Source organism: Chionomys nivalis, chromosome 3 (assembly GCF_950005125.1).
Source record: "Chionomys nivalis chromosome 3, mChiNiv1.1, whole genome shotgun sequence".
Classification (NCBI taxonomy): Eukaryota; Metazoa; Chordata; class Mammalia; order Rodentia; family Cricetidae; genus Chionomys; species Chionomys nivalis.
Window position 1 is genome coordinate 4,606,776 of NC_080088.1, and position 21,200 is coordinate 4,627,975.

The following is a 21,200-nucleotide window of genomic DNA, read 5'->3' on the forward strand; positions in this document are numbered from 1 at the left end:
TGGAGCAAAGACAGCACACACATCTCTATCGTGAATCAATTCATGGGTATTTATTCTGCTCTAACATCATGGTAAGCAGCCTCGGCAACTCGGGCCACGCCTCCAGTGCACATGGTGCTGGGCCTCAAGCAGACTTGGAAGCCTCTTCCGCACCCAGGGTTTCCGCACCTTCTTCATGTTCCTGAAGTTTGGGCCTCTTTAATTGGGGAGGCTCGTCCTGGGGCTCTTCAGGCATCTCTGAAATGTTAACAGACTTCAGGTTAGTAAGCATTGAGGGTGAGTCAGGTCAGAGGCAAGACGAGGGGGCAAATGGCCTGTGAATGCCAGGACTGCCTCAGGAACAGAGCTACACCGCTGGGTCTCAACCAAGGAGACTGCATGTCAAGAGACAGGGCATGCCTCTGACAGTTGAAGACGTGACAGGGCAAGAGATGGCAACAGATGGGGATTGGAGAGATGGCTCAGCAGTTAAGAGCACTGGCTGTTTTCCCAGAGGACCGGGGTTCAGTTCCCAGCACCCACACAGCAGCTCACAACTGTCTGTAACTCCAGTTCCAGGGGATCTGAGACCCTCACACAGGCATACAAGCAAGCAAAACCCAAAGTACATTAAGTAAATAAATCTTAGGGAAAAAAAAAAGAAGTGACGTCAGGGATGTTATTAAGTCCCCTACCCATCTGCCCCAGATATCAGCCGGCATGAAGTGGAGAGACCCATCCCCCGGAAGCTGCCACTGTTGAGTGCCCAGGATCATTTTACTCCTGGAAGGCAAACAGTCGCCAGTGCCTCCAAAGGCCGCTCCCGGGAAGATACTGGCCTTCTCAGAGCCGACCTAAAATCAGGTGTTAACTTCCAAAAGAACACATCCTATCTGAAATATCTGCCAAAGCTGACGCTTACCTGAAGCCATTTCTAATGTGGAGGAGGTGGCAGTTCCGCCGGTGGGTAGTGGATTTGGCGCAGCCTCTGCCTTTAATGGTGTTAGGTTTATTCGCCTTGATTGAAAAAAGTAAAAGAGTGGACTGCTCCTTAGTGTTCAGATATGAAGCCAAGTTTCAAAACCACCAAAGGAAACACAGACTTTCCCACAGAGCACCGCCAGCAGGGCCTTAAGTGCTGTCATGTGCTGCCATGCCCACCGAGGGCAACGCTCTTCTCACGGGAGGCTCTGCCATCACAGCTCATAGTCAGCGGTCACACAACCAGGCACCCAAGTGTCAAAGGCTGAGTTCTGCCTTCCACAGCTTGTGGAATGTGAACCTCAAACACACATGATCCCTTTCAAAATTCGGAGTTTTGCGTCCCGATAACTAGCGTTTTCTTTTTAGAGTTACAACTGCAGAGAACTCGGTAAACGGATGAGAAGAAACCAAGAGAAGCAATCTAACTCCAAAAATACCTCAAAGAACACCTTCCTGTACCTAAAAGTAATAGAATATTAAAAAACACATCTTGTGCCAGTGGTGGCACACGCCTTTAATCCCAGCACTTGGCAGGCAGAGACTTGCAGATCTCTGTGAGTTCAAGGCCAGCCTGGTTTACAGAGCGAGTTCCAGGACAGCCAGGGCTGTATGGTGAGACCCTGTTTCAAAATACCAAGAGAAAAGAAAAAAAGAAAATCTACCACATTGTGGGTCTGGAGAGACAGTTTAGCGATTAGGAGTGTTTGCCGCTCTGCCAGAGGCCCCAAGCACAATTCCCAGCACTGTCAGGAGTGCCTAGGGGACCTAGCACCCTTTTCGAGCCTCCAAGGGCACCTGAGTGCGCACTACACACACACACACACGCACACACACGCACGCACGCACACACGCACGCGCGTGTGCACGCGTCTTTAAAATACATTCTTATTCTATAGAAAATAGATTTTTCAAAGAGGCAAACATTATATTTAAATTCTAACATGAATTTACTAATCGTCAGAGAAACATAGCAGGAGAGCGGGAGGCAAGGAGTGGGACCCAACTTACCAGCCTACATCGCACTGAGCCCACCTAGAGAATGGGAAGGAAGACAGGTGCCAGGGGATAACTAGGTATCAAAGATGAAGAAGGGAGGGAAACCCAGGCTGGCACTTCCTGGCGCAGAAGGATGTGGGCAGCAGCTGTTTGGAGACGCTGGCATGGATGCAGCAAGTAGACAGCTGTGGGCAGGGCATCACCTGCGAGGCCCCAGCCCACCAATGCCCCACAGCCAAGTAGCTGAGATAGGCACACAGCAGCGCTACTCAGCCATGAAAGAAGGAATCTGCCCATCTGTGTCACATGGACAAGCCCAGAGGACAGGCTGAGTGGAAGACACCATCTCCCCTCAGATGAGGGACCAGAGGTGGCTCTCGTGGATTCTTCTTAAGGGCAGGGATGGCGGACTGACAGGGTTTTGTATGTACGCAAGCTGGTCTGGAACTTATGTGGTCCAAGATGCCCAAATCACAGTTCTTCTGCCTCCCAGAGGCTGGAGGACGAGCGCCTAGAGGCCCACGCCACCTAGACTGATCTCATAGAGACTGAAACTGTTGTGGACACTAGGGTCAGGAAAGGGATAAGAGAGACTCAGCAACTGACACAGTGCCACTGCTCGACAAGGAGTGAGTTCTGGTGCCCCGTGTAGAGCAGAAGACATAATTAACAATGGGGAAGTGTGTAAGAGCGGATTCTCAAAAGGCTAAGTCTTGTGATCAGAAATGCTAAATGACCTGACTTGACCCATACACGATGTACAGGCATATCAAAATATCATAATGGGCAGGGTACTGGTGGTACACGCCTTTAATCCCAACATTAAGGAGGCAGAGGCAGGCAGATCTCTGTGAGTTTGAGGTCAGTCTGGTCTACAGAGCTAGTTCCAGGACAGCTAGGGCTACGCAGAGAAACCCTGGCTGGAAAACACAAAACACAATGTCTCCCATGGGAACATATGGCAATCAGTGCTAATCAAAATCCGATCGGGGATGGGGATGCAGTTCACTTGGTCGGGTACTTACTTGCCTAGCATGGACACAGCCCTGGGTTTGGTCCCCAGCAGTACATAAAACTAAATGGCCCTAGAACTCAGGAAGACAGAAGAGGATTGCAGAAAGTTCCGGGCCAGCTTGGGCTCCATGAGACCCCATTTCCATTTTAAATACATAAATACAAGACTTGCAGTTTACAGAGGAATATGTGCCTGCGAGGGTGTGGGTAGCTTTCTGCAAAGGCCAACACAGAAGGTCCCTGGGCTGTGGTGGGATGACAGGGAGGTCCAGGGCTTGCTGTCAGGCCGCTGAGGGTGCCCTCGAAGGGAATACAGGGACTGGCTCCTTCTTCCCTGCCCTACCCTCCCAGCCTGTGAGGTCAGCAGCTTCTTGTCCCACATACGCACCCCTATATCCTGTACTGACGCAGGCCCAGAGCAAAGCGGCAATTAACTGTGGACTGCCGTCTCAGAAGCTGGGATTGTTACAGGCCTCTAGTCAATGTTGGGAAGCTCTGCGTTGCTCCTCGATTTCCTACACGACAGGAGGAGTCTGGTACCACTAAGCAGGGCTGAGCTGGAAAGAGGGCACTGGCTGTCACCTAAGGGACCACCACCGGGGCCAGGGGTCACAAAACCAGGACAGAAGACACACTCAAATGGGCCTCAGCAAAATTTGAGTGTCACCAGGATGAGTAGGTACCTAGGGCTTCCCCAGGAAGCAGGAACTGAGATCTCTAAGAGCAGAACGTGCTCTGGGAATACAACAGTAGACTCCGGAGACAAGGCACAGGAGACTCAGAGAAAAAGACCCAGGGCTGGACGGCAGGTCAGCACATGTCACAGGGGGAGGCAGGGTGCCCAGCACACATCACAGGTGGAGACAGGGTGCCCAGCACATGTCACAGGTGGCCAGCACACATCACAGGTGACCAGCACACATCACAGGTGGCCAGCACACATCACAGGTGACCAGCACACGTCACAGGTGGCCAGCACACATCACAGGTGACAGGTACCATAGGCATATTTGCTATGTGGGGCTCATTTCACGACACTTTCTTGTTTTGTCAAATGCTCTTACCGGGGAGTTGTCTTGCCCCATGACTGCAGTGTGTTCAGGGTGACCCTCCGGGGCTGGGGGGCTTTTGTGTTCTGACCAGCAGGCTGCAGGATCTTCTCCTCAGAAGGCCGTGGCAAGGAGCTTTTACCCGCAGGAGTGGCTCCGGCAGGAGGGGCTCCAGCAGCAGGGGCCAAGGGACTGTCCTTGAAGGCAGAGGGAACTGGAGACTGCAGGGTTGGCGAGGGGCTGGTGCAGGGACTGCTGGCGTCTTGGGCTCTGTCGGTGGGGGTCCCTTCGACTGATCTGGGCCCTGGTGGAGATCCCTGGTGTGTCTGGCTCTTGGTTTTCTTTGCTGTTTCGGGAGTTCTTATGCTCAACACTGGCTTCTCTTTCAAAGGAACGCCAAGTTCACCCTTCTCAAAGGTCACAAATGAGCAATAACCATCCGTGGAGGAAATGGCCAGGAAGGTCCCATCACTGGACCTGGGTTTCCATAACAAGGAAGAAGTCAGTTACTGACGGCCACAGATCGTACTTTCATGACCAGGTAGAAAACAGAAGCTAGTCACGAGATGTGTTTGTCTGAAGGCAATAGTCAGGGGAGCAGCACAGAATGTGAACAGGCTCTGCAGCCATGCAGCATCCCTTCCCAATCCCATCTCAGTCCCCGAAGCCACCCTGATCTCTGTGCCCTCCTGTCTACTTCACTGGGATAAATGTGAGGTGACCCTTTTCTTTTCCCAATCTAAAGAATAAATTTAGGGCTGGTGAGACAGCTCAGTCAGTAAAGGCTCTTACTGTTCAAGCCTGGTAACAGAGCTCAATTCCTGGGGGCTACGTGATTCTACAAAGTCATCCTCTGACCTCTATACGTGAGCTGTGGCGCACACATGCGTGGACACATGCACACACGCGTGCAGCGCACGCGCGTGCGCGCACACACACACACATTTTTATAAAGATTTAAAGAAAAATCAAGGGCCTACAAGAGGTAGTTCTTGTCTAGTGTGTTCCAGGCCCTGGTTCAGTACTAAGCTCGTGGGTAGACACTTCTCATCCCAGCACATGGGAAAGGGGAGCCAGAGGATCATGATTTCACCGTCACCCTCAGGTACTGGGTAGAGCTGAGGCCACCCTAAGCTACGTGGCACTGGGGGCGGGTGGGCAGGCAAAAATAATGGTGAGTGGCCAACCTGGCCAGAGTACAGGGCAAGCCCAAGGCAATGGAGTCCACAGGGATCTAAGTCACCAGAGGAAGGGTAGCGTCAAGTGATACTGCCTGGTGAGGTCCCCAGGGCTTCCCCTCAGCTCACTGGGATCTGACTGACCCACAGGGCTGTGTGTATCGCATCAGAACTCACTGCTGGGCACAGACAAGGCTCAAAAGGTCTGAGGGTTTGTGCATAAGTCTGATGATCTGAGTTCAGCTCCCTGGAGCCCATGTGGAAGGAGAAAACAGGCTCCCGCAAGCTGTCCTCTGATGCTCATAGTCATGTGGACATGTACATACACACGCACCAGGAACAGACATGCTATGGTAAGGTACATGTATGTGCACACGCACCAGGAACAGACATGCTATGGTAAGGTACATGTATTGCACACGCACCAGGAACAGGCATGCTATGGACATGTATGTACACAGGCACCGGGAATGGACATGCTATGGAACATGCATGTACACACACACCATAAACAGACGTGCTATGGAACATGCATGTACACACGCACCAGGAACAGACATGCTATGGAACATGTATGTACACACGCACCAGGAACAGACATGCTATGGAACATGTATGTACACACGCACCAGGAACAGACATGCTATGGAACATGTATGTACACACACACACACCAGGAACAGTCATGCTATGGACATGTACATACACACATACCAGGAATAGGCAGCTATGGAACATGTACATACACACGCACCAGGAACAGACATGCTATGGTAAGGTACATGTATGTACACACACACCAGGAACAGACATGCTATGGTAAGGTACATGTATGTACACACACACCAAGAACAGACATGCTATGGACATGTATGTACACACACACACCAGGAACAGACATGCTATGGTAAGGTACATGTATGTACACACACACACCAGGAACAAAAATGGCTTCCATTGCCAGGCGGTGGTGGTGCACGCCTTTAATCCCAGCACTCGGGAGGCAGAGGCAGGTGGATCTCTGTGAGTTCGAGGCCAGCCTGGTCTACAAGAGCTAGTTCCAGGACAGGAACCAAAAGCTACGGAGAAACCCTGTCTCGAAACCCCCCCCCCCAAAAAAAGGCTCCCATTTTAATAAAAGTTCCTTCATGGAAACTGGTGAAGACGACCAAATTGGAGCTCTGTAGCGACAAAATCCTCCCTGCTCTGAGGTCCCTCTAGTGAAATAGAGGCCAGGCCCCCTTCCACATCCTGTCTGTTAGCTACTCACCAGGAAATGTCACTCAGGGTATGGTAATGGATGTTCGTCACGTAGCCAAATGGGAAAGGCTGCTGCGTGTCATACAGCAGTACGGAGTCCTCGGAGGCCACAGCAAACACCATACGGTAGGGCAGGCTCACCAGCTCGGGGCTGGGCTCCTCTGATAGGGAGAGGACAAACTGATTGAAGCTACAAAGACAGAGTTCCCAAAGGGGAGAGCCAGTTCTCCCCAAATTCCTTCCCCTGGAAAGGAAATTCCATGTCACCGAAAGCTGGTTTACTGTAAGCCATACAAGAATTCAGTTCCTGGGCTGCCAAGATGGATCAGTGGGTAAAGGCGATTGGTACCCAGCCTGCCAGTGTGAGTTCAATCCCCAAGACCACACGGTGGAAGGAGAGAGCTGACCTCCGACCTGCACACGTACACCGAGGCATGCAAGAACCACCCCCAACACACACACACCTGAACATAGTAATAAAATAAAAATTTTAAATAAAAAAGAATTCAAGCTGGGCATTGGTGCTGCAAACCTTCAATCCCAGCACTTGGGAGTCAGAGGCAGGTGGATCTCTGTGAATTTGAGGCCAGTCTGGTCTACAGAACAAGTTCCAGGGCTGTTATACAGAGAAACTGTGTCTCAAAAAACAAAAAGAACGACAATTTAAAAAAAGAATTCAGTTCCTTACATTTATATGAGAATGAATCAGAGGCCCAACCAGAAACTAGGGTTTCTGAGTGTCATGAACCTTCTAAGTGTAGCTTTCTGTTAGGAGAACAATTTCATTTGGTGTTTACTTTAAAGTGCTTACTTCAGCAAGTGATACTTTTTCTCTTTGGGGGGAGGCATGGCAGGACCCTGTATATGTGTGTGTATATGCATGCATGCATGCGTGTGCATGTAAGCCTCACTCTTCAGCTCAGGCTGACCTATAACCCCCATACAGCCCAAGCAAACCTCAAACTCACAGCAACTGGGCCAGTCTCGCAAGCGTTGAGATAACAAGGTGTGAACTACCATGCCTGCTCTAGTCATGCTTTTAAAGCTATGGAGTTAACAGTATCACTTATACTACGGATATAAAAGTTTAAAGAAGCGTCCGCTTCCACCCTGGAGGAAACAGGGACCAGAACACTTTCCCCACTATACCAGACCAGGTAAGTGGACAGCAGCCTTCAAGTCCCAGGCCAGCAGTTGGTGAGGGACCATGGCCCTGACAGTGGCACAAGCACAGAGTCCATTGATGTGGGATTCCTCTCTGTGTGCTGTGATAACCACTGGTGTATAAAGAAACTGCCTTGGCCTGTTGATAGGGCAGAACTTAGGTAGGCAGGGAAAACTAAACTGAATGCTGGGAGAAAGGAGACAGAATCAAGAAGAAGCCATGGAGCCGCCAGAGGAGAGAGATGTGCTGAAACTTTGCTGGTAGGCCACGACCTTGTAATGATGCACAGATTAATGGAGATGAGTTAAATTAAAATGTAAGAGTTAGCCAATAAGAAGCTGGCGCTAACGGGCCAAGCAGTGATTTAACTAATACAGTTTCTGTGTGATTATTTCGGGGCTAAGTGGCCAGGAACTAACTAGCGGCCTCCTTACTACAGTCCACAGTCACCTCCACTGGCTGCCAGGCAAGCCCAGGGAGGCAGAGACCCCAGGCACAGCCTTGGTGACTCTCTGCGGAAAGGTTGGGCTTCAGAGCTCAGGAATCCTAGGCAGCCAGAAAGCTCTAAGTCAGCTCAGTGCTGACTGGAATAGGCCAGCAGAGATGCTACCTGAGACTGAGGAAGGGTCTCAGAGATAGAACCATCCCCAGCAGGGTGTGCTTCCTATGGGCCCAGGGGGAAACCTCACAGTCGCTGGGCATCAGTTAGTGTGCAAAGTGTGTCATGAACCAAATGTTGCCTGGTCCTGCTTAACGAACATTAAAAGCAATAGCCCAAAGGATCAAAACATTTCTAAGCAATATAACTTCATCCCTGAAAAAATGTCAAGAATATTTCCAAGACCTAAAATACCCAGCATTGGTTAAGGTGGATACAATGTATGGAAAGAGAGTAAAACTTCAGACACAGGAAAGGAAAAGGGCTGAGGCCATAGCTCAACAGGCTTTAGCATGCAAGCCCTGGGTTGAAGACTCAGGAACACCTAACCTAAGTGGTGTGGTGTGGTGATGCATTGGACAATGAGGAAAAAGGCACACTACGGGACACTGCACAGGAATATGCACATGTCCAACATGCTATGGGGCGGGGGGAGGGGGCGGACTCTCGATGTCACAGCAAACATAAATGCTCAAGAAACGAGACATACCGTGATTTAAACATTACATTATACACACAGCGAAACATCACAGCGTGGCCCCGGAAACACATCATTCTTGCATGTAAAATGGAAAAAATTAAAAATCTGAGCCAAATTTGCACAGCTTTCTCTGCAAAAGACATCCACCAAGTACCCACTCCAGGGAGAACACATACACCCACCCACCCCACCACTGTGGTTTTGATGGTACCTGTTTCCGCTGCCGGCCTCAGTTCGAAGTAGACTGGACAGCAGCGGACAGCGAGAGTCGCCTTCCCAGGGCACGGAAGGTGGGCGATTGGCCTGCAAGGTTGACTGCAGGTTAGCAACAGGCACTGTGGCTCAGCAACCGGCCGAATGGAGACCTCCAGCTGCTTACCTTTTCAGATGTTTTCTGGAGAACACGTAGGTTGTGTTTGTCACATTCTCACCGGATTCCATACATCCGGCTGGAGGGAGGGAAGAGTCTAGGTTACAAGGTTACAAGGTTTCCCAGCCAAAGACCCCAAGCCTTCTAGTCTGGCTTGCAAAATGCTCTTCCCCTCAAGTGACAAACTACCAATGCTTCTGTAACAGAAACGAGCACGATGTTCCCTTTGGCTCGTCCTAACCTGCCTGCCACCTCCCCACAAGGCCTGAGGTCCCTGCAAGCCCAGGGCAGGAAGAAGGTAGAGTCAGGAACATTCACTTGTAAAACCCTGTGCTTGAGAGCAGAGGCAGATCCGCCCGTGGGTGGGCCCAGCTGCCAGCGCTCCACCTGAGTCCCCAGGTCTGTTTCCCAGCATTCAGACCTTGGCTGTCCATCTCTCCAAACCAGCCCTCGGGTTATCTGGAGACCTAGCCCGTGCTGTGACCTGCAGCCTCCAGCAGAACCTAACCGTCACATGGTATAACACGTATATGCATGCCATCTGACAAGTGACCAACCATTCTAGAACTGCAAGGGAGGACATTACTCGTTTTTATGCTGAGCCATTCCCTGCGCACCTCTCCACACTACCCCACTGTGACAATGGCTCTCTCTCCTTGGGCACATGTGACCCACCGTTCATCACAGCTCAGGCACAAACACTCCCACAGGGTGGTCTTTTCCATGCCTCTGTTGTAAGAAACAGAATTACACTTTCCCTGTTTGCTTGTTCCTGTCAGTAACTCCTGAGTCAGCACGCAGGGCACCGAACCCTTCTTTTTGGGGCTGCACCACAATATTTACTAACAGTAGTAAACGACTGTCCTCCTTTGAGAGATACCCATTTGGGGTCTTTAGATTTTTTGGTTTGAGGGGGAAGAGTTGGTTGTTTTTATTTGCTTGAGATAGGGTCTCATGCACCCCAGACTGGTCTCGAACTCACTATACAGCCAAGGATGACCTTGAACTCCTGGTTCTCCCACCTCCACCTTCTAACACCAAATGTTGAATTACAGTCAAGTGCTACCACGTATAGCTGACATACACGCCTAGAAACTCCTCTGAATTTCCTTGCTAAGGAACTGTGCCTCAGATGTGAGACACAGGGACTAGATGACATTGTTACCAGGGTGCCTTTGAGACACACTAACAAGCCATGTTCCCAGCGTAGTACCCCCACCCTCGCAGCTGTTATGGGAACTGTTACTTTTTACAATCTGAAGAGAATAGCAGATGACATACAGCTCATTTGGCATTTGCCTGTTTCTGGGCGTCAGAACCAGTTCTTGGGTACCCTTCCTCCATCACTCTATTTACGGTGCTAAGGCTGCACCTCAGAGTCCCACACGTTAGGCAGGCATTTGACCAGAGTTACATCCAGTCCTCAGTTTCTCTTTAGCATTTTCTTTTGTGTTTTGTTTTCTTGCAAGAGGACCGTTGTAGGATACATTGTATCAAAAGCGGCAGGTGCCACTTCCACCACGTGACCACTGCCATAGCCTGCTACACCTTTACCATATGAAAGGTATAAACTCAGAGCTAGCCTGGCCTGCATACCTATAACCTCAGCAATGGGGACATAGAGAGGGGAGGATGGGAAATTCAAGATCATACATAATAAGTCCAGGGCTAACCTGAGCTACACAAGACCATGACACAGAACAAAACAAGTTCTGGGCTAGAGATGTAGCTCAGTTGGTAGAATGCTCGCCTAGTATGCTTGAGGTCCTGGGTTCAATTCCCAGTACTGTTTAAACAGTGTGCTGGTGCATGCCTGTCATCCCAGCACCTGAGGGTGGAGGAAGGTGGAGTTCTAGATCATCCCCAGATACACAGTGAATTTTAGGTCTGCTTGGGATGTGTGAAACAAACAAACAGAGATCAGGACAGATGGATGGGAATGTTGAAGCCCTAAAACTCTTCTAAGTAAAATTCATCTTTGGGAAAACAGCGCTCCAAGCCTTTCGACTCCCAAGCTTTGCTGGGTATCAACATCATCTCATTATCCAAGGCCTGAAGTTCCCAAAGGATGCAGTGTGCGGACAAGACCCCAGTGCTCTGCCCACACCTGCCAGGGCTGACAAGTGTTACACACGGGAACAGAGATGCCCCGAGGTTGCCATCACACCCCTATGTCACACCAAGTCAGACACACCTGGAGTGAGAAGTAAAGATCCGTCCGGAGTGAAACTGAGTCTGCGGAAGAATGACTTCATGCTGTCATCGTGAAACATCCGGAAACTTCGTGCCTGTGGACATAGAGCTCAAAGTCAGGCCAGCGCATCTCACTGCCCACAAAGGCCTGCCACTTAGGACAGGCCTGACAAAACTGAAGCACCCCAATTGGGAATAACTGTGCAGGAACACAGAACTAGGTCATTTATGAGAACTGGTCGGTCAATAAGGTGGTCCAAGAGGAAGCCTCATTAGTTGGTTCACAGGTCTACAAGGGTTAGAAGCTCCCAGATCTCAAAGTACTGTTGGAAAGGCATGGCGAAATGGTTTATGCTGGGCTGGCAACGCCGTCCGGGATAAACGGCACTTGTTGCCTGATGTGGGATTCCCCTCTGTATGCTGTGATTAAATGTGTTAAATCACCATTAATGAATAAAGAAACACTTTGGACCTATAGCAGGGCAGAACTTAGCTAGGTGGGGGAAAACTAAACTGAATGCTGGGAGGAAGAAGGCAGAGCGAGAGAGAGAAGCCATGTAGCCCTGCAGGAGACAGACACCGTAACTTTGCCGGTAAGCCACTGCCATGTGGCGATACACAAATTAATGGAGATGGTTTAAATTAATGTGTAAGAGTTAGCCAATAAGAAGCTAGAGCTAATGGGCCAAGTAGTGACTTAATTAATACAGTGTCTGTGGGATTATTTGGGGGCTGAGCAGCTGGGAACCAACAAGCGGCCTGCTCCTACAGTTGCTAAGCCTGTTGACCGGAGTTCCATCCCCAGGATCCACACAGGGGATGGAGAGAACTGCCTCCTGACCTTCACAAGCACACTGACGTGTGCATGCACACAGAAGAAATTATAATAAAAAGCACTTCCTACCTCTCCTTCGGGCCCCAGCATCTTTGAAATGTTGAAAGCCACACGCTTCTTCTGAGTGCTATAGACCCGCAGCACCCTGCAGAAAGAGAAGCCTGAGTGTCGCTCCGGAATAGGAACCGTGTACACGTATACACATTTGACTAGTGAGATTTGTCTCATGCGGACGGTCTTGTTGGCAGAGCTTTCTAACATAAGGAATGCCAGATACGATAACTTGCACCTGTGATTCCAGCACATGGTAGGCTGAGGCAGGAGGATCACCATGAGTTCAAAGCCAGCCTTGGTTAAAGAGTGAGACACTGGAAGCTGAGGCAGGAGAATCACCATGGCCAAAGCTAGTCTTGGCTATAGAGTGAGACACTGGAAGCTGAGGCAGGAGGATCACCATGGCCGAAGCTAGTCTTGGCTATAGAGTGAGACACTGGATGCCGAGGAAGGAGGATCAGTAAGACATGGTTGTGCTCCCCTCACCCCTAAAGAGTTAGGATGGAAATGCCAGCAAATGAATCTTGCTCCCAAGGGACTGTTCCCACTAACCAAACTGGTCTCTCTCAACAAGACATCAGAAAATGCACGGTATTCAGAACACGACAGTCTACAATTAAAAAAAAAAAAACCCTAGTGGTTATATATTGTTCCTATTTCAGGGCCATATTAAATTCAATTTTTAAATTAAAAGTAAAATTGAGTAAAAGTAAAATTTTAAAGTAAAAGTAAAATTGAGGGCTGGCGATGAAGCTCCATTACCCGAGTGCTTGCCCAGCATGCCTGATGCGTGTTCAGCCCCAATACTGCATAACCCAGGGCCTGGCAGAGCAGCTGAAATCCTAGCACTCGGGAGGTGGAGACAAGAAGATGTGAAGTCAGAGACAGCCTTGGCTAGGTAGAAAGTTTGAGGCCAGCCTGGGCTACGTGAAACATTTTCTCAAAAAAAACAAACAAACAAACAAAAAAAAACAATAAAGGGCTGGAGAGAGGGCTTGGTGACTAAGAGCATGCTCTGCTCTGGTAGAGGACCCCAGTTTGTGCCCAGCACTGACTGCGCACAACTGTGTGTAACTCCAGTTTCAGAGGATCCAGTGTCCTCTTCTGGCCTGTGAGAGCACCAGGCACACACGGTGCACAGACACACATGCAGGCAAACACACAAGCTCCTTCCACACTAATTCGTCCATCCACTAAAGATCCACTGGTGCCAGTTCTGCATAAGGCACCCGGCCTAATTGGGCTCTCATTTCCGTCTTGTTGGAATAAGCAAATCAAGAACAAAAGAGCCCAAACCGGACTATCGAAGCCCTTCCTGAGGCTGTGATAAAGGATCTACAAAAACTTCCGTTACTTACACACCTGTCGCAACTCAGGGTCGCAATATATTGACCCAAAGGGTCCCAGGTAACTCCTTGTACGTAACTTTTATGTTCGTTGAAAATGGAAATCTTCTGCCCTATGAAGAAATACACAAAAGCATTATCAACCACCACGGCACGCTGCATGAACTCAGACTTCCACACTATTATAGGCAGTCCTGGAGAGGCCATGTTCCCCAAGATCACGCCACACAGCCCCGCCCTCCAGTCTAGCACTCAGAGTAAGGGATTCAGGCATTGACAGCAAGCATAAGGCTATGTGGGTCAGAGGACCTGAGTTTAGTTTTCTGGGTTGGGTAGGATGGGAGGGACGGGGACGAGAGAACCCCTTACCCTGTCTCAGCTGAGCTTAGCATGGGTAGTGGTAACTGGGAACAGCTGATGGAAAGACAGGAGTCAGGAAGAGGAGGAGGAGGAAGAGAACTCACAGTACAGTTAGAGGGCTTCGTCTGTGAGGAACAAGCCGGGAAGACCGATAGCTGGGAGGGGATCTGGCTTTCAAAGAGGAAGCTGCAACCACTTGGGAAGGAGGGCAGGGACATCCAGGGTCCAAGGCTAGCCTTGGGTACGAACAGTTTCAAGACACTCTGGGTTACCTGAGACCCTGTCTCAAACTCAAACCAACCAATAAGCTGAAGTTTAGAAAATATGACAAAAGAGTCACAGTTATATCACAAACACAAAAGGGTGAAGTGGCTGTACCAGAAAGGCTAGTGTGGGCACTCGGGTAAGCAGCGGCAGAGCTTTCCCGGTGAAAGGAGAACGGTTAGCAAGCTTTCACAACCGACTAGCTCCCAAATCCAGCCTATGCAGACTAGTATACTTCAAACTATGCAATAGTCAGTAATTTAAATTACCATTCAAAGGTTTTAACCATTTGAAAGCAAACAAAAAAGCAAGCACAAGGCCCTGTGTTCAATCCATGAGAGGGGAGGGAAAGAAAACCTCCCCATTTTCCCAACTCTTTCACCCCTCCCCTTCCTCTCACCTACCTCCTGTCACTCAGCTTCCACAGCACCACCCACCACCACTGCGAACCCAGTGCCCATGACCCACATAGCAAGGGACATGCGTCAGCCTAATTCTTTTCTCTTTTTCTCTCTCTTCTTGAGACAGGGTTTCTCTGTGTAGCCCTGGCTGTCCTGGAACTCATAGACCAGGCTGGCCTTAAACTCAGAGATCCACCTGCCTCTGCCTCCTGAGTGCTGGGATTAAAGGAGTGTGCCTCCGCCACCAGGCTGCTTCAGCCGAATCTCAATGCGTTGTCCTCCCTACTCCATAGGAGAGCATCTCTCTCCCTGAAAGTCTTTCTAGGAAGTTGGCTGGAATTAAGGCAGTTGGGGATTGAGAAGAGCACTCCAGGAGGCCTGAGTGGATTGCAAGTCTGCTGGTCAAGAGAAGACTATGAGGCTAGGCCTGGCAAGTGCAAGGGTTTGAGAAACAGGTCCGAGGCCAGGGCTGGGAAATTTAAAGGTGGATCACAACACAGAGCCCAGGCTGGGATTTGTCTCTAAGGGTAAAAATGGAAGAAAGACAGTCAAAGGGACAGACTCTGCGGGTTTGAGATCACACTGGAAGGCAAGCAAGACAGAAAACAGCCAGTCAGAGGCTGGAATGAGAACAGCCCTGTAGCTCATCTGAACGCGTGTCCCCCAGTTGGTGGAACTGTTTGGGGAGGATTAGGAGGTGTGGCCTTGTTGGAGGCGGTGTGTCACTGGGGGTGGGCTTTGAAGTTTTAAAAGCCTGTGCCATTTCCAGTCAGCTGGCTCTCCCTCCCGGCTTCACAGCTGTGGAATAAGGCGTAAGCTCTCCAGTGTGGCTCCAGCACCATTCCTGACTGCCTGCCGTACTCCCCAGCATGATGGACGGGGACTTTTACCCTCCAAAACCATGAGCACCAAATTAAACACTTCCTTTTGTAAGTTGCTTTGGTCATGGTGTCTTATCACAGAAATAGAACAGTAACTAAGAGAGGGGATAACAAACCAGAAACAGAGGACTCTGGGACCTGAGTCTCCTGGGTGAGGGGTGGGGAGGGTGTTAGGGGCGGTGTGGGGGGGCGTGCAGAGCTCTCCAGTAAAGGCTTTGGTGAACAGAAGGAGGTGAGAGAGGGACATGCTGCTGAGGTTGGCGCTGACTGAATGAAATGATGAGACCTAGGATGAGAACCTGATTTCAGCCTCTTCCATAGCTGCTCCCTGCCGCCATCCGCAACCCAGCCCTTCCCCCTCCTCCTAACAGCTGATGCCTACCACTTGGTCCGGCGCCTGGCAGGTGGGAGCACCGACTGCTCTTGTACAGGAGCCACACAGGTAGTGCCCGCCCACAGCTCTTTCTCCAGGGATCAGGCAACCATGGACTCCGTGACACTGCGTGCATGTGCACATACACCTAATTTAATATAAATAAATAACTATATCACTCACCTTTGCTGACATCCCATATGATAACCGTGTTATCCACAGAGGCGGAGGCCATCAAATTCCCATCACTGGCCCAGCAAATGTCATACACATCTTCTAAGTGGCCCCTGGAGCCCAAAGACAGAAGAAATAAGATTATAACTGTAAAAGAGAAAGGCTGTCAAAAAGTTCCAGGTCTGAGATCATACATTCAAATGAGATTCTAGAAATTCTCAGTGGAGCTCTGTCAGCCCTGGCTATAAACTGTGTTCTCAAGGTTATGTATCTATAATAAGTCAAAGGGCCTTGTAGGCCCACACAGATAATCCCAGCACTGGGAACTTGGGCAACAGTATGGAATTCAAGGCTAGCCGGGGCTGTCTGGCTCAAAAACAGAGTGGCGGGGAGGCACAATTCTATTTTTACCAAGGAAAATTTCATAATAGGAAGAAAAATCTATTTTTTTCTGTTTTTATCCTTTATTATTTTATGAAGTAGGCAAAAAGTTTTAAGTTAGGCACACAAAACTTTTTGTTTATTCTGGGTTTTTTTTTTTTTTTTTTTTTTTTTTTGAGGCAGGGTCTCTCAGTGTTGTCCTGGCTGTCCTGAAACTCACTCTGTAGAACAGGCTGGCCTTGAACCCAGAGATCTGCCAGCCCCCGCGTAAAGGCCTGTGCTGTGCCACTGCCTGCCCGGCAAGCACACAAACTACTCAAGTACTCAGGCTGTAAAGAAGAGTCATCTAGCTGGAGCTTAAGCACACTCGCTGCTCTCCGGAGAAATCAAATTTGGTTCTCGGCACCGAGAAGGACCACAGTGTCCCCTGTAATACAGTTCCAAGGGATCTGACGCCCCCTCTGACCTCTGCAGACACCCACATGCAACGGCATGCACTCTCGCTCACACACACAATCATGACTTACAGAAAGCAATACAAACATAGCTCCCACAGCCCCTCCCCTTTACCTCAGGGTTTTTACCACAGTCCAGTTCTCCTTATTCAGCTGAGCCTCGTCCTCCTCCTGAAAGGCGCTGGGCTCTGGCTCCTTGCTGTCATTCATCTTCCACAACAGAATGGCGGCATCTGTGGGAGGATCAGTACAGCGTGAAGCCGCTTTCCCACGCCCTCCTCACCTCTGGAGTTTAGGGTGTTGGGTAAGTTGTATGTCGCTCAATGGCCACTTTAGCCCTGAAGAGTCAGTCCTTCACTTCTAAGACTATGGACAGACTGTATGATGGTATGTCTATGCTTGTAATCCAGCCTCAGGGAGTCTATGTCAGGAGGATCAGACATTCAAGGCTAGCCTTGGCTACATGGTGAGTTCAAAGCTAGCCTGGACTACAGGAGACCCTATCTTAGAAAAACACAAGGAATTTGAACAGGACAAGCAAATTTGTCTTCTTCCCTGAAACAAAAATGAAAACAATTCACAATAGAGCCAATCTAGGCTCCTCATACATATATAGGCTCCCTGGGCCAGCAAAATACCACTGCAGAGTAGCTGACTGCATGAAGAAACGGGAACAACGACTTAGACACAGCTGCATCCCCATCTCACGGGGCACCGTGAGGACAGAATGGGAGGAATCCACATAAAGTCCTTAGAACATGGTGGCCTGGACATGGTAAGCCACCTATCCCTGCCAACTATCCATGCCATTACGGACACATCCGAAACCTTCGCTTAACACGAGCAATGGTCTGAACCTGGCAATTTCTCCCAGGCTCACCATATAACCCACCACACATGCGTTCCTTCCGCCTGTCCGGGAAGAAGAGCGAGTGAGTGAGCGGAAATACAGAAGAGCGCACTCGAAGCCACCTGGAATTCGAGCTTACAGACTCATCGTGGAGCCTGCTGGAGAGGGAGTGAGCCGGGAAAGATCTATGCTCTCCACGGTGTAACTAGAGGAAGGGGCAGTCTTCGAGGCTACAGAACTCTGGGAAGGGGGGAGCTGTCCAGGGCCACTTTGTAGGAGACAGTGAGCGCCTCAAAGCTGTTCCACTTACTACTTCCCTATAACCGTGTGCGTGCACGTACATCTCTGTGTGTACACGGACACGCACACGCCCATTCTGGGCATTCTGGCACACACACATCCTGGGCATTATGACACACAACTCAAATCATTCCTCTTTGTGCAAGCAAAAACTCTGGCTTGTTTTACTTTATGCTGTCCTCTAAAGTACGCAATGTATGGTATAAAGATCTCTTTGTCTGTTTTCTTCTCATGGCAGCACAGACAGACAACACAGATCAATCCACCCCAAACAGGCAGAAACTATGGGAGGGCTACACCAAGGTGCAGGGCCCACGCCAACCACCAGAGATAGGCCCACCCAGTACCACTCCGGGTCAACTTTTCCTACCACACCCAATCAGCCTGCGGGGGACAAATGGGAAAAAAAAGAAGCCATTCTCAGACATATCTTCTCGAGTTCAATGCTTAGTCTGCCATCTTCACACCTGATACACTCCAAAAATGGTACTTATCCAACGATCGGAAAGGCATATGGACAGAGAAAGGGAAGACACAACCAGCTCAGATCTCACTATCTGACTTTCTGTCCTTGACTTTCTTGCTTTCTATCCCAAGCTGGCCCTTCAATTCTCAGTCGTCCCACCTCAGCCTCCAGGTGCTGTGGTTGCAGGCCCATGTCACCCCAGCTCAAATGTCACCATCAGCCAGGAGAGCTAAGCATGAGGCTGACGGACTGTTAAATACAATACTTACCGTCGCCTCCAGATGCTAAGATCTCCCCAGTCGGTGAAAACCGTACAACATTGACGGCTTTGGTGTGCCGAGCGAGATTGGAGAGAAACTCCACAACGGCTTTCCCATCTGGCCCCTTCTCCACCTTCCAGATCTGTTGACAGCAAAATATTCACGAGAGAAAGAAAGACACCAGCCACCATCTATCTCCCTCTCACTAGACAACTATGTTTTCTGACAGAAAATGCAATTTTCCTTTTGAAACTTTGCAAATTGAAGGAAGTGTACAAGTAAACCAGCAGTCCCTGCAGCTGTCATCTTCTCTGCCAGCTCTTTCTAGGGCAAATGGCCACAGCACGGGAAAGAGTCTCAGCATTTTTGTGACAAGGTCTCATCCAGCCCAGGCTGGCCTCAAACTCACTATCCCTGAGGAAAATCTCCTACTTCGGATCCTCCATCCTGTACCAGCACCAGCGGTCTTGGTATTCTAAGGCACTGGGGACCAACTAGTAACAAAGTAGACAAAGATAGTTAAGAAAGTCAATCTCTCCAGCCTTCCTTGCTTACCCCAGGCCTGAGAATTTAGCATTCCAGGCTAGGTGGCAAACCAACTTGAGCTGCGGGTTTCAGTTTCAAATAAAGGAATGAAAACTCGGACTCCACATGAGACTTTCCTGTGTCCTCCCACCTGCCCATTTACCCTGACGGCGGTGTCCACTCCCGCGGACGCCAGTCTGTGGATCCTGCAGGCTGCCGCATGCTGGAAGTCCAGGCTGTACACTGGCTCCTTGTTGTGCCAGGCGATTTCACACGTGATCACTTTCATCCTCCCGAGTCTCCGCCGGGCAAAGGGAGGCTGGAAACGTTAGCAAAGAGTCAAAACAACGACCCTGGAACAGCAAGGGCGAGCCAGGTAAACTGCACTGCAACGCCAGTTGAGACGAGGCTGATGACGGACATCTGCAAACTTCAGCTAAACCACTCACGCAGGCTCTCACTACTTTACCGGTAGTTCCGGAAAAGAAATCAATCGCCCGAGCCGGAGGTGAGGCGGGGGGCTGCAGCGCATCATGCTGAGGTGGGGTCCTGGGACCGGTACCCGGTACAAGCAGTCCCCCTGGGCAGCGGCCTCCCGGGAGAGGGACTTGTTGGGAGGGGCGCGGGTTCGGGCCTGGCGGGAGGCGCGCGGGTCCGGGTCCGGGTCCGGGTCCCAGTCGGGACGGCGGCCTGGGACGGACCGGCCTCCGCCTGAGCCAGCGCCGCGATCCCGCCCCGCGGCCCCGCGAGCAGCTGCAGCCCGACCCGGTTCTGAGGCGCGGGAAACCCTGGACCTACCTGCAGGGACGCGGTCCGCAAAGAGCCGCCACCGCCCGCTGCTTCCCGCGCGCCGCAGACCACGCCTCCCGAGGGCGTGGTCCAGGACGCTCCTCCCCTGGGTGGGCGGGGCTGTCTCAAGGCAAAGGCTCTTGCAGGGCGGGAGTCCTAGGGCGTCCCTCCTCCCCGTGGGCGGGGCCGCCGCGACCCCGCAGCTTCCGGTGGGCAGGGCTATGGACGCCCCTCCTTCCCGTGGGCGGGACTGCCAAGGCCCGTGGCTCTCGCGGGGCGGGACCCGGAATTTGTTCCCGCGCCTCTGGAGGTGCCTTCCCGACAGTCCTGCGGTGTTTTTCTAGGCGTCCAGCTTAGCCGACCCGGGTCTGCCTGCGGGGAATTTGCAGTCTGAAATATAAACAGGGCTGGAAACGCAGCCCAGCCTACAGGGGCGGGTTCCATCTCCAGACCCTGACTGTGATCCCAGCACTCAAGGGGGATCCTAAGCTCAAGGTTATCCTCAGCTACGTAGAGAGTTCCGGGCCATCCTGGACAATTTAAGACTAAACAAAAACAAAATATAACACAGTAGGACAGATGAGAAACTGGGACTCATTCGATATGACCAAATAACATCCGCCCAAAGCGGTGAGTATTTGAGAGCTCCCAGAATGGCTTCTGGAGTTCCAAATGTCAATAAAATAGAACCTGTTTTCGGCCCTCTCCTAGGGATGTGAGCCTAGCATAGTTGTTATAGTATTAACCCCAATACTCAAGAGGTGGAAGCGAGACGAGGGCTAGGAGTTCAAGGTCATCGTTGACTACACGTCAAGTTTGAGGCCAGCCTGGGCTTCAGGCTGTGAATGTGCACAGGAAATCAAGCCCTAACTCCCATTCCAATTATTTAATGGTTAATTCATCACCCATAACCCTTCTCAATAATTTCACATATTTTTAAATAGCAAGACTCCTGTAGCCGGGCGGTGGTGGCGCACGCCTTTAATCCCAGCACTCGGGAGGCAGAGGCAGGCGGATCTCTGTGAGTTCGAGACCAGCCTGGTCTACAAGAGCTAGTTCCAGGACAGGTTCCAAAACCACAGAGAAACCCTGTCTCGATATATATATATATATATATATATATATATATATATATATATATATATATATATATAGAGAG

The 21,200-nt window shown here is 50.5% G+C and overlaps 1 protein-coding gene across 1 annotated transcript; it reads right to left on the reverse strand.

Annotated features, from left to right (window-relative positions):
- Positions 1 to 48: 48 nt before the first annotated feature.
- Positions 49 to 20,092, reverse strand: Chaf1b (chromatin assembly factor 1 subunit B). Its single transcript, XM_057765370.1, has 14 exons — positions 20,051 to 20,092; positions 19,416 to 19,571; positions 18,737 to 18,869; positions 16,967 to 17,084; positions 16,025 to 16,128; positions 13,579 to 13,675; positions 12,232 to 12,307; positions 11,329 to 11,422; positions 9,144 to 9,213; positions 8,976 to 9,067; positions 6,471 to 6,621; positions 4,038 to 4,499; positions 902 to 996; positions 49 to 237 (listed from the first exon to the last, which is right to left on the reverse strand). Exons 2-14 carry the CDS (start codon positions 19,539 to 19,541, stop codon positions 125 to 127), a joined length of 1,731 nt encoding a protein of 576 aa, XP_057621353.1. The 5' UTR covers positions 19,542 to 19,571; positions 20,051 to 20,092; the 3' UTR covers positions 49 to 124.
- Positions 20,093 to 21,200: the final 1,108 nt, after the last annotated feature.

Bases quoted from the DNA above. Each gene is read 5' to 3' on its own strand.
- Chaf1b (XM_057765370.1), bottom strand. From the start codon at position 19,541: ATGAAAGTGATCACGTGTGAAATCGCCTGGCACAACAAGGAGCCAGTG. The intron at 16,129-16,966 runs GTAAAGGGGAGG...TTTGGGCTCCAG, and splicing joins ACTGTGGTAAAAACCCTGAG to GGGCCACTTAGAAGATGTGT. The intron at 12,308-13,578 runs GTGTGTAAGTAA...CTCTTTCTGCAG, and splicing joins GCGACCCTGAGTTGCGACAG to GGTGCTGCGGGTCTATAGCA.